Below are 17,619 nucleotides of genomic sequence, written 5' to 3'. Positions count from 1 at the left end.
AGATTATATATATATATGTATATATTTTTTTTTTACCCTGTGGAAACAAATTTACTACAAAACACAAAAACTTCATAAGTAACCATCAAAAGGAGAATCATTTCTTATTCCATTCTTGCATTTTTTTACACAATCCTTAACCCACCTGGGGAACATTTCTGGAAATTAAGTCTTCCTTGAGCAACAGAGCAGTTCTGCCAAGAAAATAAACCCCAAACCAAAGCGGGGGGGGGGGGGGGGGGGGGGGGGGGGACATCCCAAACATACAAACTACAAAATAAATAAGAATTATAAAGTTTTTTTTAAAGTAACCTTAACAATTATCAAACTAGTAAGTTCTGCCTTATCACATAGACTCTCTATACAACATAACCCTAAAACTTTATTACTATGAGGTATTTGGAGGAATTGGTAAAAGTGATGCACGGCCTGCCTGGTGAAGGGGCTCGGTGAAGTGGGGGGATCTTGAGAGGGAACGAGGAGGAGGAGCTTTGGTTTATCAGCAAGAAATTGGGGGGAAAAGTCATCCTTTGGTATCAAAGAAAGTTTCATTGCATGGTTGCACGGAAAAAGCACCACGGTGAATAATTATTCCTTTTTTTTTTTTTTTCATTAGTGGCCTTTCTAAGAGGCTGAGGTATTCAAAGAGTATAAGGTGAGAGGTCAACAGCGGTTTAACACTTTGGTTCAAGCAAGGCACTCGTCCTAGGAGTTTACAAAGTTTGCAACATGTTTGCCTAGAGATTTACAAGTAGAACTAGCAGTAGTAAGAGTAGTATTTCCTAATGTTGTTGTTATCATTTCGTATCATTATTATTAAGAATGAAGACAAGTTTACACACTGAGTGAAGAGTGAGGAGGGGAGGAGAGGTGGGGGAGGGAAAAGGGTGGAGTTCCCTCTGCAGACCAAGGCCGTGCATGAAAATATCTTTGGTATTCTTTGGTATCATCAATGTGATTAAAATCACCAATGGAAATCGAGTGAGGTAGCGTCTTTGGTTCACACTATAAATAGTAGATCTTTACACTTTTTTTTTTCTTTTTCTTTTTTTTTCTTTTTTTTTTTTTACACGTGGAAGTAGCTATTTCTTACCTTCTGCTTCTTTGTCCTTACTATTTAGGAAATAGTTACCAAATGTACTGTAAAGCTAACCACACCACAAGAATAATCCAGAAGGCCAATCGCATCTCAAAATGGCCTCTGGTGTTTGAATGCACCCTAAACAACTAGATAGGAAAGGGGGAAGTGCTTTCTCTTTGTTTGCTAAATGCATAGTTTTCATCCTTTATGTACAAAGAAGGGAGGACCTTTCTTACAGAAAATGCCTTTATAGCTCATGTGAAAATGTCCTAGGACTCTTTGGTATAGCAAAGTTTGCATTTAACCTGCAAAGATGGATCATTCACCTGGGGTAGCAATGGGAGTGGCATGAGTCCAAAAGTAGCATGGTGCTTTTACTTTTTTGTCCTGGAAAATTAATTATGCTTTTTTTTTGGGGGGGGGGGTGCAGAGTGAGTGACATATTCAGTTAGAATTTCTGAATTTCCCCACATTCTCTTTGGGTTTTGGGGTCTATGACAGCTGCATCCAGGGACTGAATACTTAGTTCCTGACATTCAGAATTCATTTACCTGAACTTTACTGAAGTCTGGGCTTCTGGAGTATCCAGACTTCTCATCTTCCACTCTCTTTCTTTGCCCCCTTTCAGGGAAACTTCTAGGCATGAGAGGACCTGAATGGTTTATGGTGAAAAACAGTCTAACTTCCATTCTACCAAAAAAAAGCCCCCACAGAACCCCAAAACATGTTAAGTGAAGTGCAGTTCTGGAAGAAACAAACATACAAATGAAAAAATGAGATATCTTTTTAGGTGAATTTTCCAAAAGGATTGAGAAATAATGGATGAGCAAATGGCATGTGATCTGCTCCATTGAGTGTGATAGGTTAAGAAAGCTGAGCCATAAATTAATGCCACATGCCAAGTTAGAAGCAATAAAGAATCAGTTGTACATGACGTAACGAGTATATTGCTCATGAGAAGCTGAGTTTGTCGTTATGATTTCTAAAAAGCAAAGGTTGTGAGTATACTTGAACAGTCAAGTAAAAAAATTGCTTTTCAGGCTCTGATTTGTGCATCTGTTTATGAGAAAATATATCTCTAGGCCCTGAAATTGCGTAATGGGTGCAAATTCAATGCTGGTATGAAAATTATCTTTGGTGTCAGCAAATAGGATCACTGTATTTTTTTTTTCAAAAAAGCATTATGATGGGAATATTAGAAATGTAGTAATATTCTCTGAGACTGTGTCTACACAGTACCAAAATAATTGGTTGAAAGGTCAAATGCAATCGGATCAATCTGAAGGGGATATGTAGCACAAACGAAGCAAAAACCATGGTGTTTGAATTCAACTTTTGTTTTTCCTGGGGAGCTGAATTTGGTAAGATTGTGTGTAGACACAGCTTGAATGTCCCTGCATTTAATATTCTCATGTTTTAAATAAATAAGGCTTTCCTCCCTCCTGAATTATAAATATATTATTATAGCTGTACCCCTGGCCCCCACCATTCCTGGAGAGAGTGAAAAAGTTAATCAGTTTTTTTCCTTTTGGTTTATGTCATTGACAAGATTATATGTTAAGCAAATCTCTAAGGGTGGCCATTGAAATGCTCTCTTTTAATAGCTGAACTGTAGTTGTGCCATATTTAGAAGAGAAATTTTTAAGCTGGAGTTTGGTATGAGATAAAAAAAAATACTAAGACAAAATGTGTCAAGGCAAATGCACTATTTCATTAAAGGAGAAGTATGTGTTGGTTTGCTTTTCTCATTCTACAGCAGACATGAAGGAGATCCAGATGGCTTGTTGGTTTAGTTTCATCTCTCCAGGTGCCCGTCTCTTTCTAGACCTAGACAAGACGCTGAGACTTGACCTTAAGGAGTTAGGTTTTGTGTCAAGATGGTTCAATATTTTTCCTTTAGCATTTTAATGAATATCAATTAACAACTTATTGTTGTGATAACATTTCACTTCATATCTCTAATTAGGTGTGCTAATTAACCAAGAGTACCCAATTCTTTACCTAATAGTACAAAAGACATCCATTTGTTTGAGTTACAATTCAATGGAGTTCAGAGAGAATTTTTCTGGGAAGCAAGTGATTTACTTGGGTACTGCTAGTACAACTGTATTAGTTTTTTTCTTCCCCCTTGATTTCTCCAGTTCTGGTTAAGTGATTTGGAAAAACAGAAATTGAAAATTTTGTATTTGGAAGCTCAGATCTAGTGTTTTATCTGTCCCTGTTAGAGAGTGGACTCTCTGTTAGAAAATTTCCAGCTTAATGCAGTAGCAAGAAAGAATGTAGTATACTTTGGAGGCTATGCTTAGTGAAATAAATAGCTTTACACCAATAGAACCCAAAGTCTTGTCTTCCACTAGAACTCTGGTTTTTTCTATGGCATTCCACCACTTCTCAGTTGCCTCTGCTATTTTTATTGATGTTCAAGTCATAATATGTCTGAGATTGGCAATAAGATCAATTTGGTTACAAATACTGGATAGTTCATTTTAATAATAATGTTGGTCTGCTCACTTTGTGTGTTTGTAAAATATTTTAAAAAGGTATTTGGTGTCAAATGCATAAAGCAACTTTCAGTCAAATTAACCCAAGTATGATATCCTTTATTCAGTGGTCTTTTACTAAAAAAGCATTACTTTGAACAAATGTTCTAATTTAATTGTTTGCTCTGTTAAACTTAGTTTTCTAATTTATAAATGGGGTCCTACTTTGGAAGAATCCCCAGGTTTTCTCAGCTATGAACAGATTATGGCATCACGTCTATATGTCTAAGTATCATTTACGGATCCCAAAAGGGAGTGTGCCATCTGGATGTACATGTATACTACACTGACCTCTCTGTTCTGATATTAAATGCTTCCCTGAAGCTACATTCTTTCTTGCCAGTTCTGAAAACTAATATTTCAAATGCTTCAAGAGTCATAAATAATAGTCATGATTCTATGTGGCATGTGTATTACAGCTAGATCAGTTTATACGTATAACTTTACATAGTATCTTGTGTAAAAATAGCTTTGGTTATTAAAATCATTGCAATAAAATACCTGCACTATAATATTAAGTGTGTTCTTTGGTACCTAGGTGATTTTTCTTTTAATGGATGGACTCTTGTTTCATTTCTTAAAAAATATCTGAACATTCCTTAACAAACAAAGAGAATGCACTGGTTTAGGTGTCATTCAAATTTTCTTTGCTGGGTTTGAATCTGCATTTAGGTTGCGGGCCTGGCAGGTTCAAACGCTAGGCTAGACGAGCGAAATCACACTCCTATCCAATGAACTCAGACAACCCCACACTATGTTGGGTGCACTCCTATAGCACAACCCTTCCTGAAGACCAGCCTGCCTAAGTCCCTAACCACTGGTGATGCATGTGTGTGTGTGTGTGTGTGTGTGTGTGTGTGTGTGTGTGTGTATGTGTATGCACTCACGTACCCACACACAGTACTGAGACACCATACACCTTCGTGGCATAGTGGAACGGATGAGAAAGTCTGATCTTAAAAGATGTCCACTCAATGGCTCAAAATCACTATGCTCCAAACCACAAAACAGCCAAGCACAGCGAGAATGATCATGGATTGAAGGTGTGAGATCCAGTGGTGCTTTTCTGCTCATATTTTCTCTTGCCAAGTCGTTGCCCCGCTGAAGTGTGTGTCTCCGAACAAAGTCAGAATGCAGGTGAGCTAAGTCTTTGGTTTCTTTGGACTATAAATAACACTTTTTTTTTCTTCAAATATTTCTAAGTATAAACCTGCTATCTTGAGGTCCTGGTCTTTTAAAAATTTTTTTATTTAAAGCTTTTCCACCGAGGTTTAGTTTGTGGGTGTTCCTTCATGCTTTGGTACAAGTGCTTGATGAAGAAGATGAGTTGCCTGAATTGGAGCTGCCCTCGTCCTGCCACTTGTCCAGACTCCTCCTCCTTGCGTTCATGAAGAAATTGCTGACCGTGCTCAGCTCCAACCCCAGCTGCTGGGAAATAGTGATTTGCAATTCTTTGGATGGACGCTTATTTTCCTTGAATATTGCATGTAGAGTTCGACGCTGGACATCTGTGAAGACCAACCTCGGCTTTTTGGGTGTGTTGCCTCTATCCTTCCCATGTTCTTGTTCTTTCCTTTTGCATGCTGCAAAAAAACATAGCAGGTGTTAGAACAAACTTGCCTGGGAGATTCAAGAGTAGAAAGGCAGAGCCAATAGCATTTGTTTGCCATTCCTCATGGACCACTTTGTGACTTCTGACCTCTAATTTTAGCACCATGTTGGGCTGGGAAGAAAGTGTATTTAAGGATAGAGAATTAGGAGGTGGGGTTCTGCGAGTCCTGGGTGTGGGTCCTGGCTTTATAAGCATCAACTCTTTGTCTGTGGCAAGTGGTAAATCAATTAACACCACTAACGCCTCAGATTCCTCATCTGCAGAATGTATTTTCTGTATTGTTCTGACAAAACAAACTCATTGCTTGAATTTTTGTATCATCATCTGCAAAAAACCTACCTTGCTGGGTTGTGGTAAGGATATATGAAATAGTACATGCGTAAGTTTGTGTTAACTGAAATGCTTTACAAAGTCTTATTACCTAGATGTGGTTGTAGCCCTCAAGGGGTTTACAGTCTGCTTCTGGTAGAATACTAAGAGCCTAAGAGAGTCTGAAAACAATAGAAAAAGGAATTGCATTTGCTATCCTTCTGATCTTTTTTGTTTCTGAGGCAACTCCGTATGTACGAAAACTGTATATAGCACACTACCGTGCCCATCAAACAGTTTTCTACTGATTATTTAGTGGAACCAGGACTTTGGGAGGTGTGAAGCCTGCTTCCTTGCATTTGGGGCTAAACCTGTCATATTAGGCACATTCCCTTTTGGGGTTTCTCTGTGCCTTTTTGCTGTTGGAGTCTCCTTCTTCCCCTACCTCATCTCCCACTCAGAAGACCTATTTCCTTTCATGCCTTTTGGTCCTGCATCAGGTATCATGCTTCTTGGCTGCTAGAACTGTTCTGGTGTATCATCCCAATGTGGCCTTTGGGCCCCCATGGTTTGGTGTTGGATCAGGGGTTCTCCTAACCTCAGGTGCCATACTTCCTCTTTGAGGGCTAATATGGCTCACTAGCTTCCACCTGCCAAAGAGGCACTAAGGACTACTTTGCTAATAACACGCTCCACCCACTCCTAATTTCCATCATCAATCAATGTCTATAGCCATCCCCAAATAACTGCACAACCTATATAAAAATGATGCTTTGGTTATGCTAATGCAACTTAAGAAGGCTCCTATGCCCTGACTCCAATCAGATTGCTGCCTCTCAGCCCCCTACATAGGCACTGTGGAGCAGCCAGTGCTTTCTTCATTTCTGGCTGGCTCTACTCTGACATGAGCTCCAGTAACAGTGACAGGCAGATGGGGTATCTTCCTGATTGACGTAGAGGCTGTTACTCTTTTATTCTTTTCTCTTCTTTTCTTTCCTTTCCTTTTTTCTTTCTTTCTTCCTTTCTTCTTTTCTTTTCTTTTCTTTCTTTCTTTCTTTCTTTCTTTCTTTCTTTCTTTCTTTCTTTCTTTTTCTTCCTCTCTTTCTTTCTTCCTCTCTCTCTCTCTCTCTCTCTTTCTTTCTTTTGGCTTGAGTGATGCAACAGCCTATATTGTTGTGGTAACACTGATACAGATGCCCCATTCTGGGTTAGGGCTACCCCCACCCCACCCCACCCCACCCCTTGGTCCTCATCACTGTGGAACTTTGGAAAGGGAGGGGGCAGAATCCCTCAGCAGAGCTGGAGAGAGTCAAGTGGGACTGGTGAGTGTGGGGGTCACCTGGAACCAAGGGTTCAACAGGGTCAGGATGCTTGAATCCTCTGTCTTTTTTTTTTTTTAATGTTTATTTATTCTTGAGAGAGAGAGAGTCAGAGAGTGAGCAGGGGAGGGGCAGAGACAGAGGGAGACACAGAATATGAAGTAGGCTCCAGGCTCTGAGCTGTCAGCACAGAGACCAATACGGGGCTCCAACTCACAAACCATGAGATCATGACCTGAACGACGTTGGACACTCAACCAACTGAGCCATCCAGGCACCCCTAGAATCCTCTGTCTTGATGGGGGCTGGGAACACTTGGGTCCCAGGTTCAAGACTGGTAATGCCCTGACCTGGGTTCAAAGCTGGGGTGAGGTCTGGAAAAGCCTTAGTCCAGGGTTCAAGAGATTCCCTTGGTTCCAGATCCCGGCTTTGGGGATGAGCATGGGAGATGGGGGGTCCCAGATTGAGGGTGGGGGAGTATCTCTGGGTCCAGAGTTTGAGGTTGGTCATGGATACTCTGATCTCCAAGCCCCAAGTTCAGGGCTGTGGAAGAGTCTGGTCTCCTAGGTAATGGGGACTGGATAGGAGGGATATCCCAATTTTGGACCTGGGTGAATGGTCGCAGATGTCCTACTTTTTAAACTGGAAGGGGAGCTCTATTTTTAGGGCTGTGGATAAGGGCTCTGGGTCCCTGGTTCCAGGCCAGAGTCGGGGGTGGGCAGACATTCTCCAGGCCATAGGTACAGATCCCAGGCACCTAGGAGACCAATACTCTCAGTCTTGTTCTCAATCTTGTTCTTGAGCTTTTGCAGGTGCAGTGAGGCATCCACCAGAATCAGAAGCATGGGCCTGGCGATGCTGAGCAGGAAGGTACAAGTGCAGCCCGTCACCCAGAGGACGAGGAGGTCAATGGCAAGCACTGCAGCCAGGCAGTTGGTGGTGGGGTGGCTGCTTGAATCTCAGCTGCCCACACCAGCACGTCGAGGCCACCATCACTACCAGGACATGTAGGAGGGTGTGCAGCAGGAGGGTGTACCTGCCCCTGGCACGATCCAGGCTCCCCTCCAAACCCAGAACCTCCACAAGTTCACCCTCCCAACACTTCAACTTGACTATGTCCCAGTCCCTGTCTCTGCCTGAAGTCCTGTTACCCTTTCATGCCTCTTCATACCTCCTGTTGGCTGCCCTCCTATTGCTGTCTCCTGCTCCACCTCCTGCCTCTTTTTATTCCAGGTTCTCAATTTCCTACCAGATGGCTCATCAGTTTGGGACAGATGCAGTCTCTGTGCTCTCCACACATAGCCCTGCTCCTCTGCCTGCCCCTACCTGTCATTCCTAATTGCTTTAGCTCCTGGATTTCAGAGTTTTCCTAAGGCCTTAGCACAAATTAGCTCAGCAATCAGATCAGCTGAAAAGTTAATGGGTGATGGCTGAAGGAGACTCCAGTCTTTGGAGTCCAATAAAGGAGTCTCTAAAATGTTTTAACCATGTGCTACTTAGCAAAAAATGTTTTGAGTGTACACTTCCTAATATTATTTATTTACAAATTATATATATGTGTTACTCTACTACAGTATTATATACATGATAAAATATATACGAAATATAGAACTTTTGAAACAAGTAAAATAAAAATAAATAGACACAGAAATTCTCTTCTCCAGATGAATTAGCTTGCGCAGGCCCTAGCATGCACTCACCCCAAAGGACCACTGGTCCAATTCCAATCACAGGGAAATATGAGGGTAAGAATTTCAGAAAGGCCATGACGGGAAAGCTCAGTCATAAAAGAGACAGTTTTAGGCCAGTCAGGCCATATGGTACCTTTCATAACATCACCCAAACATTACTGGCTGTGCCCCTTCTCAACATAAGAGGTAGCATCAACATAATGGGAAGTATGTATTAAATGCCCCATCCCTCAGAGCACTGAGTCACATATACTGAACCAGCTGAGATTTCCCAAATAGAATCCCTGCCCCCAGGGGCAACTATAGCCCTCATTGGGCAAACTAGATTAAGTCTCTGAAAAAAGAGCTGACTAGACTGAAGGCAACTCTAGTTAGTTTGAATCAGCCCATGTAGACCCAGCTTTACACAATACTGATGCATGTAGTTGACTGATTCATTCATTCACTTTCAAAAACGAATATGACAGGGTTGCCTGAGTGGCTCAGTCTGTTCAGTTTCCAATTTTGGTTCAGGTCATGATCTCTAGCTCTGTGAGTTCAAGCCCTGCATTGGTCTGTCTCAGTCAGCACAGAGCTTACTTCGGATCCTCTGTACCCCCCTCTCTCTGCTCCTTCCCCTCCTCAAAAGTAATAAACATTAAAAAAAAATGAATACAACACAGGTTTTGCTCTTAAGGAGGTCACTCTTACAGTCACAGAAGCAAATAACTGTGAGTATAAAAAGAGTATACAGGATATTACTTCTCCTTGGGGATATTAAAGGAGGCATCAAAAAGAAGGTGTGCTTACTCTGGGCTAGAAAGGATGAATAGGAGCTTGTTAGAGAGAAGTGGGACAAACTCATGCCCAGCAGGGGGAGCAGCACTCATGTAGGATTGATAAACATCAGTAGATTGGGGTTAGTGGGGCAAGAGCACATAAAAGGAGGAAAGCTGTGGGAGACAAGGTTTCACAGGTGGACAGAGATCAGAACTGAATTATCTTGTTGGTAAGGAGGAGTTACCGAGTGGTTTGAGAAAGGGTGTAGTGTGATTAAATTTGGGTTTAGAAAAACCCTTCTGGTGGTGTTGTGAGGGATAAATCAGAAAGCACTGGGAGAATTGGGAGAATTGGGAGAAGGGTGCTGGGGTATGCCACCCTGATCCCCTCCGGAGTAAGACATTCATTCCTCTGTTATAAGAGTTGGTGGCTGTTGGCTCTCAGCTGAGGGCCATTCTGGGAAGTGCACTTGGCCAAAGGTTATGGCACCCTGGGAGTGGGGTGGGAGGCTGCCTATAACCAGTGGGGGGTGCGGAGGGTACAGGATGGGGGTTGGAGGACGAAGGATGAAGAGGGTGGGAATGTGTTAGTTTAAGGATCTCCTCCCCAACCCCTTGCATCAAGTTGGGACAATTCCGAAGCATCACCCAGTTCCATAGCACCCCATAGGGTTGGTTGAGGCTATTGTTGCAACTGTATCAAAGTTCAACTTCTTCAGCCTGCTCTTTCTTCCTCCACTCCCCCAGTGGGAGTTATTCTCCATTGCTCTCTCCAATATCCTGCCTACATGCAAGACTCAGAAAACCTGACCTGAGAAAACCACGGTACTGAGGATCCCATATTAGACAATGACAGTTGAGGGTAGAATACAGAGACCAAATGTAAGAGCTTCTTGGAAGGTAGAATCAAGAGGACTCAATGACAACTTGGCTGGGAGGGTAGAGATTGGAACATCTCCTAGGTTTCTGAGTGGAAGGTAGCAATGAGGCCATTAGGGAATGCAGATGGAGAAATGAACTTTATGAGAGCGGTAATCACTTCTATGTGGGACAAACTGCATTTGAAGTGCTTGTTTGACATTCTATTAAAGATCTCCAACATGCGGTTGTCCAGCAGACAGCAGCATATATATGTATACATATAGGGCCTAGGGCTCAGTGGGGAGGTGTGGGCTAGGACTGTAGACTGGGAAGGCATTAGGGCTCTAGATGGCAAATTACACAGAACATACCTATGGAAAGGTAAGTAATTGAGCATCAGTTGTAGACTCAACTTACAGAACTATAATTTATCATTCAGAAGGCAGAGCTAAGGGAAATCACAACTCATTTTCCACCTAACTAGGTTGTATATTTGAATGACTTCAATCTGGTCCTTCGCATTTGGCAGGACTGGGTGGGCTGAAGCTACTTCCAAACCAGCATTTTCCTTTTTAAAAAAAATTTTTTTTAACGTTTATTTATTTTTGAGAGACAGAGAGATAGAGCATGAGTTGGGAAGGAGCAGAAAGAGAGGGAGACATAGAATCTGAAGCAGGCTCCAGGATCTGAGCTGTCAGCACAGAGCCCGACGTGGGGCTCGAACTCACGGACCATGAGATCATGACCTGAGCTGAACTCAGACGCTTAACCTACTGAGCCACACAGGTGTCCCCCAAACCAGCATTTTCCAAATGGTGTCAGAGAAATGATACTGTCTCCAATGGGTTCCTGGAAAAGATGGCTTGCAGGTCAAACACATTTGGAAAAACCTACTATATATATATATATATCTTTTTCCTCAAAATTCACAATATGTGTTAGCAAATGTAATTATGTTTCCCAAAAGTATTTAACCCTTGAACTCTGTATGGTAGGGAATGTCTATTAATATCTCATACTAATGTTGGGGAAATGCAGTTTGGAAGTTTTCTCCCTGAACTCTCAAGCATTACAGATGTCACAATGCCAGAACCTGGGAAGTGAGATATTCCAGGAACAGGGCACCTGGCTGTCTCATTCTGTATATCCAGGGCATGCTGGCATAGTGCCTGGATAGAAGGGTAAGTATTGTAGGGGGGGTGGCTATGACTCAGTGAATGTGGTATATCTGCAGAGAACTCTGTGAATAAGAATGCAGAGATATCAGTAGAATAAAAAGTGGACTAAAGCTTGCTGAGGCTCACTGGGTGACCTTAACTAAGGCTAGGAGGAACAACCCACAGAAGTAAAATCATGCTTCAGGAAGGCTCTACAGAACTACAATTGTTAAAACTGTTAAGAGAATATGAATGAGAGAAATGCTTTGAGATTTTTATGGAATAAATTTCAGGGTAGAGATTACCCTGGAGACTACCAAATGGAGGTCATGAGAGTCCACACAGTGTGCAAGGGAGGGAGCAAGAGGAGAGGAGTGAGAGTGAGGCGTGACAAGAGATACCGCTGCTCAAGGAAAACCACTGCATGTGTTTTATGTGAAAGTTATACTTCTTGTTTAGCTATATAGTTTCCATTAAAAATAGATAAGTATTTATCATAGAAATGGATTAAAGGGAAGAGGATACTTATTGCTTGTGAAAGGTAGTGTTGTAGAGGAAGATGACCTGTCGTGAGTCACTTTTATGAAGGTGCACAGCTAGTGTATTTGCAGGATGCAGTGGCAAAGTGTAGTGGGGACTATCCTAGGAGACTTTGATCTTCTCTGTGGGCAAGGTCACCCACAGTGAGTACTAAGTGGGAGGCAGAAGTAGGCATGAGAGATGGTAAAAGGCAGAGCATGACTTTGGGTGCTACAAGAATAAAAGATGGTAAATAATTATTATTTTTTTTAAGGCAGAACATGAGGATATGGGTAAAAGACAGAGGCTCTCATTTTAGGCATGCCTGGGACCTGTGCTTTGCCCATAGTTGGCAAGACTGAGCCAACTGTATTTCAAGAAATATGAATTCTGCAGGATGTTGAAAGGTATCCAATAACAATAACCTGAGTTATTGAGGTCAGTTTGGGAACTAGTGAGTAATTAAGGATTAAAAAAGCTTTTTAAATGCAGGACTTCTTAGAGCCTTTATATGTTAATGTGCACTGACACTTGGGGGTCTCCCCCAATTTAATATACTAATGTGCACTGATACTTATGGGGTCTCCCAAGCTTCTTTGATTAAGGAGCTCTTTATTCAGGGACTTTCTCTCAGGAATGGCATTACTTAGAACAGTGTTTCTCAAAATGTGGCTGGCAGGCCCATACTGGTCTGTGAACTCCCACTGACCTGCAGGAAGATCAGGACAGAAAATTGAGAAGAAGCAGTTAGAAATTTTCATGGCAGTTTGGTATTGCTACAACATTCAAGTGTGTTATTATTGTCCTAGTAATACATTTTTAATTGTATTATCAAAACTATTGTTCCAGGACAGATGAAAATTATAAACAAACAACTAGCCCTTGACTACATAGGGTTTAAGAGATCCTGTCTTGGAACATACTCTATAAAGCATGGTAGACAGTAACATCTTAGAATCTGTTGTTGGCCAAGCATTCCTTCATCAACTTGTATCCAGTTTCCTGATTTAATGACAGAAAGGACTTTACAGTATCTAAAGTGCTGACTGAGTTATGCAAAATCTGCCAAAAATTTGTCTAGGATCATGTGGGCACAGACATACTGGCCTGGAAGACATTTATAAAGCCAGATACATTTATAAGATAACTTTGTAGATGAACATGGGCTCAGGACACAGCTCAAGTCCCAGCTCTGTGACCAATGGTAGATGTGTGATCTTGGACAAGTCCCTCACTTTCTTTGAGTCTTAGCTCACCCAGCTGCAAAACAGAACAATGGCCTTCTTTCATCACAGGATTAAAATGATCACTAAATAAGACAATATATGTTGAAGTGATTATTAAAACTATAAACCCTTAAAGGAATATTCCAGATGTGTGCAAATTAATTTTCTTCTTCAGTCATGATACAAGTATAAATATTGAATTTACACAGTAGGTTGGAATATTTGCTCTGCCTCTAGTATGTTGCATGAACTTGGACACGTCACTTGATCTTTTTTTCTTCCTTCTTTAAATGAGCAGACTATGCTTCAAGGCCTCTGTGTACTCAAAAGCCCTGTCAGTCAATTAATGCATGGCTGCAGTGTCTCTCCTGGTTTCCAAAGTCTATTATCACCTCTGTTAAATAATTTCCAACGCAACCTTACTTTGTCTGTTAGAATATATAGCCACTATATTGACTTTGTAGCACATCTCCTCTCACCTTATAGCTTCTCAAAAACAGCAAGTAATGGCTCTGCAGGATCATCAGCCAGTTCTGCAAATAATCCAGATCTGCGTTCATCTGAATGAACGTGATAAACAAAAACTCACATTCCTCATAGTTGCTTTGACTTCTAAATGTTATGAGCTCTGGAGGTTAAAATATATACAGCAATCAGGACCACAGACATTGAGAACAGGTAAGCATTTGCCCTCCTAGGATTCTGAGCCATTAAACCGTTGCAGCTTATATTTTTACTGGGTTGCTACATTTTCGTGAAAATTGTAGGACAATTTATTTAACTTGCTTCCTGACTTTCTTGATAATTTGTCCCAGAGTTGGCTGCTTCACATCGGATGAAATTGTGTACTGGAATAAGGCTACCTTCTTGTGTATGTTTCAACATGTACTTACTGAGAGTGTACTGTGGGTCCAGGTATAGTCAATGTGTACTCCATCTTATCCATCTATGAGGGAGGAAGGTTTTATAAAAAGCATTGCACTAGTTGTCAGAAGCTTTGGGCTCTTGCTCTGACTCTGTCATCAATTAGTCAAACGTCTGGATTAAGTCATTTAACCAAGCTGGGTCCAGGTTCCTTAACTGTACAATGAAGGGATTGGACTAATGACTTATAGTCCCTTCAAGGTGCAACTCTATGACTTGATGTATGTAAAGGCTTTCTACATCACTCCAGAGGAAAGCAGCAGGCAGTACAGACCTTGTTCAGGATTATGGGTTTCTATGTCATTAATGGGCACCTGGACAAGAGTGAACATTGAAACTGTTCACACTAGGGATAGCTGGGCAATCTTTCCAGTCCATGCCCTCTCTTTTGTCAGACCACCCACGTACCAGTACTACCTCCATCTCACTCCTGGCAGGCAGAGGTGGCCGAGGGGATTAAAGAGAGAAGATCGTTGGGCAGAACACCTTCCAGTGAGGTGGGAAGGGGAATAAGACCTGCATGTATGGTAAATGATATTATCAGATAGGATCAGAAAATTGAGCTTCAGAAGCACAGAGTCTTGCATTTGATAGGAACTGGTGCCTGGATAGAAACTTACATCACCCATCACCCCTGCCACTAATAAGTAGGCTCTTCTTATTCACTACTGCATCTTGGGTACCAGAACAATGCCTGGCTCCATAAATGTGTATTGACTGACTTACTAAAAAAAAAAAAAAGAAGAAAGAAAGAAAATTGGGCTTCATAAATTGTGTTATTCTTAGACATACTTTGTAAAAGTCCTTCAGAAAATTCTAGCTTGGGGCACCTGGGTGGCTCAGTTGGTTAAGTGACTGACTCCTGATCTCGGCTCAGGTTATGATCTCACAGTTCATGAGATCGAGCCCTGCATCATGCTCTGCGCTGACAGTGTGGGGCCTGTTTGGGATTCTCTCTCTCTCTCTCTCTCTCTCTCTCTCTCTCTCTCCCCCACACACACATCCTTGTGTGAGAGAGCATGCCCTCTTGCTCTCTCTCAAAATAAATAAAATTTTTTTTTAAAAGGAAAAGTCCAGCTTACCTTAGTTTAGTGAGAGAGCATGCCCTCTTGCTCTCCTCTCAAAATAAATAATTTTTTTTTTTTTTAAAAAGGAAAAGTCCAGCTTACCTTAGTTTTACTAAGAAGGACTAAGTGTTGTGGCAGAGGCGGGGGTAGATACACATACACACAAGTGAAAATCAGGACTGGGGGCTCACTTCTAAGCAGTCATGCCTATCTGATAGAATAAAATGGGAATGGGGCCAAATGAGAAACAAATCACGCGTCTGTCACTTTAGAGGCATTACTAAATCTCAGCAATGCACTATGAGGACTACATATGATAGGCTGAATGAAATTTAGGCACTTAACCTGCGGGTAGGGCAGTTTTAGCCTTGATGTCTGGATGGAGAACCCCAGAGAGGCAGGGTGAAAGAACCAGGCCTGGGGGGTTCAAATTGGATTCATTTGGTGGTCTGAATGTAATACATTGAAGGAGGACTGTATGCCTACCCTGTGCTATGGCAAAATATCTTCTCCCTCCAAACAACTGCCCAAGTGTCTGCCATCCTAACAGGATCCCAAGGGAGATGGGTCAGAGAGAAGTAAAGGGGAAAGCTAAATTTCCAGGGCACTATGAAATTGCCTTGCCATCTCAGGATGGTGTGGCATTTTAATAGGGGCCTGCTAGAGACCCAGTGTCTTTGCCCTAAAGGCCAATGCTGGGGCCGAAATCCACAACCTGCAAGGCAGAGTATTCTTGAGCAGGTGACCCTGTGATGCCCCCTGTCATTCACAGGAGGTCTGGCCTCGGTTTGGAGGAGAATGCAGGCAGCTGCTCAGGCCCTCAGGCCCCTTGAGGCTCCAGGGTCAGGTGGGGTGCACTGGTAAGGTAAAAGCACACCCCAAAATTCTACCCAGATTTCTGATGGGCTTGCCCACGTTCATCCCTGCATACTCAACCCTTCAACCCACCTTCATCCCTGCATACTCTGCTCAGGGGAGCTTGGGGCTTCAGGGAAGCCAAGAAAGGGTAAAAAAGCAGCTGGGCCAGAATAGGCAAAGCCACAGGGACGGAAAGTAGGTTGGTGGTTACCTAAAGCTGAGTGGGTGGTAGGAGGAAATACCAGTAACTCCTCATGGGTACAGGGTTTCTTTTTGGGGCAGGTGATGAAAAGATTCTAAAACTGGTTGTGGGGATAGTTGCACAGCTCTGTAAGTATACTAAAACCACTGAATTATACATTTTAAATGGGTGAATTGTATACCATATAAATTATATCTTAATAAAATTATTCACGAAAGAAGTAGCTGAGCATGTACACAGGGTGAGTCCTCTGTTATCACTCCCTGTCTGCCTCTTCTGAACTATAGCAAGGACAAGCAGGGGTCGGCTCCTCATATCTACTGAGCCCCCAAAGACCCTCTCTTGACGGCTGAAGCTGCTTTCAAGGCAGACTCTATGTGGAGGAGCAAGAATGCAAATGAAACAGATTTCAGTAAAAGAAGATAGTGGTTGGGAGAGATATAAAAAGGGGAATTACTGGGGTGCCTGGGCGGCTCAATTGGTTGAGCGTCCGACTTTGGCTCAGGTCATGAGCTCATGGTTTGTGAGTTTGAATCCCATTTTGGGCTCTATGCTATTAGTGCAGAGCCTGTTTCAGATCCACTGTCCCCCTCTGTCTTTGCCCCTTCCCCGTGTGTACTGTCTCAAAAATAAGTAAACATTTAAAAAAATAAATAAAAAGGGAAACTATGGAAGTGAATGTGGCAGGTTTCCGAGCCCATTTGAACAGGCCAATACCTACACTGTGGAGCTCAAACAACTAGAGTACAGGCCACAACAGCTTCTGAATTATAGCTCAGACTCCAGGAGTACTGGGTCATAATGTTATCTGCCTTGCCTTGAGTTATTTTGCTATATTATGCATATTTTTATAATCCAGCCTCCCAGTTGTTTTTGGAATGATGTAGCTTTTTAATTGGCAGATTTAGAGGACACAGAACAATGCATGGTGTGTAATTTAAAAAGCAATTCCAGTGAGTTCCAGCTGATGGGGTCAAGGGCAGCCTTTGCACAGGAAGTGAACTCCTGCATACATTGTCTGGAAACTGTGATGCCCAGCAGAGGGAGGTAGAGCCAATCAGCATACCCTGCTGGACACAAGCTAGCTTTGCTTATGTCTGTGAGTTTGCGGGTAGCCAGAGCAACAGTGGAAACTCTTCTGGGCATGCACGTGGAAGGTCTAATAGAAACCTGCAGACATTCCCAGCCAGAAATGATCCCTATAACTCACCCCTGTTTCTTGCTTTACAGTGCTTAAAACATCACCATTGAACCTTCCTAGGTGATCCCCACAAAACTCAAGTGAGGCAGAAATGGGTATTACTTCTTTCTCTATAGATGAAGAAACAATGTCAGAGAGGTTAGGTGACTTGTCTATGGGCACACAGCTGATTGGGTGGGGCAGATGTCAGCACAATGGACACATCATCAAAACTTCTTCCAGAATGGTTAAATGGGCAGAAACAGCTGGTGAAAGGGAGCCCAGGGAACCCACAGCCAAGGTGAGCCAATACAG

The 17,619-nt window shown here is 42.3% G+C and overlaps 1 protein-coding gene across 1 annotated transcript in view; it reads right to left on the bottom strand.

The window, feature by feature from the left end:
- Window positions 1-278: 278 nt before the first annotated feature.
- ONECUT1 (one cut homeobox 1) overlaps window positions 279-17,619 on the bottom strand; it is a 43,434-nt gene continuing 26,093 nt past the window's right edge. Inside the window, exon 2 of the mRNA XM_030318150.1 lies at window positions 279-5,204. Within this exon, the coding sequence (XP_030174010.1) occupies window positions 4,912-5,204 (293 nt within the window). The 3' untranslated portion in view covers window positions 279-4,911. The remainder of the gene's footprint in view (window positions 5,205-17,619) is intronic.

This window comes from Lynx canadensis, chromosome B3 (genome assembly GCF_007474595.2).
Source record: "Lynx canadensis isolate LIC74 chromosome B3, mLynCan4.pri.v2, whole genome shotgun sequence".
In the NCBI taxonomy this organism is placed as follows: Eukaryota; Metazoa; Chordata; class Mammalia; order Carnivora; family Felidae; genus Lynx; species Lynx canadensis.
Note: the sequence above shows the minus strand (reverse complement) of the source record. Positions and strands in the feature narration are given on the sequence as shown.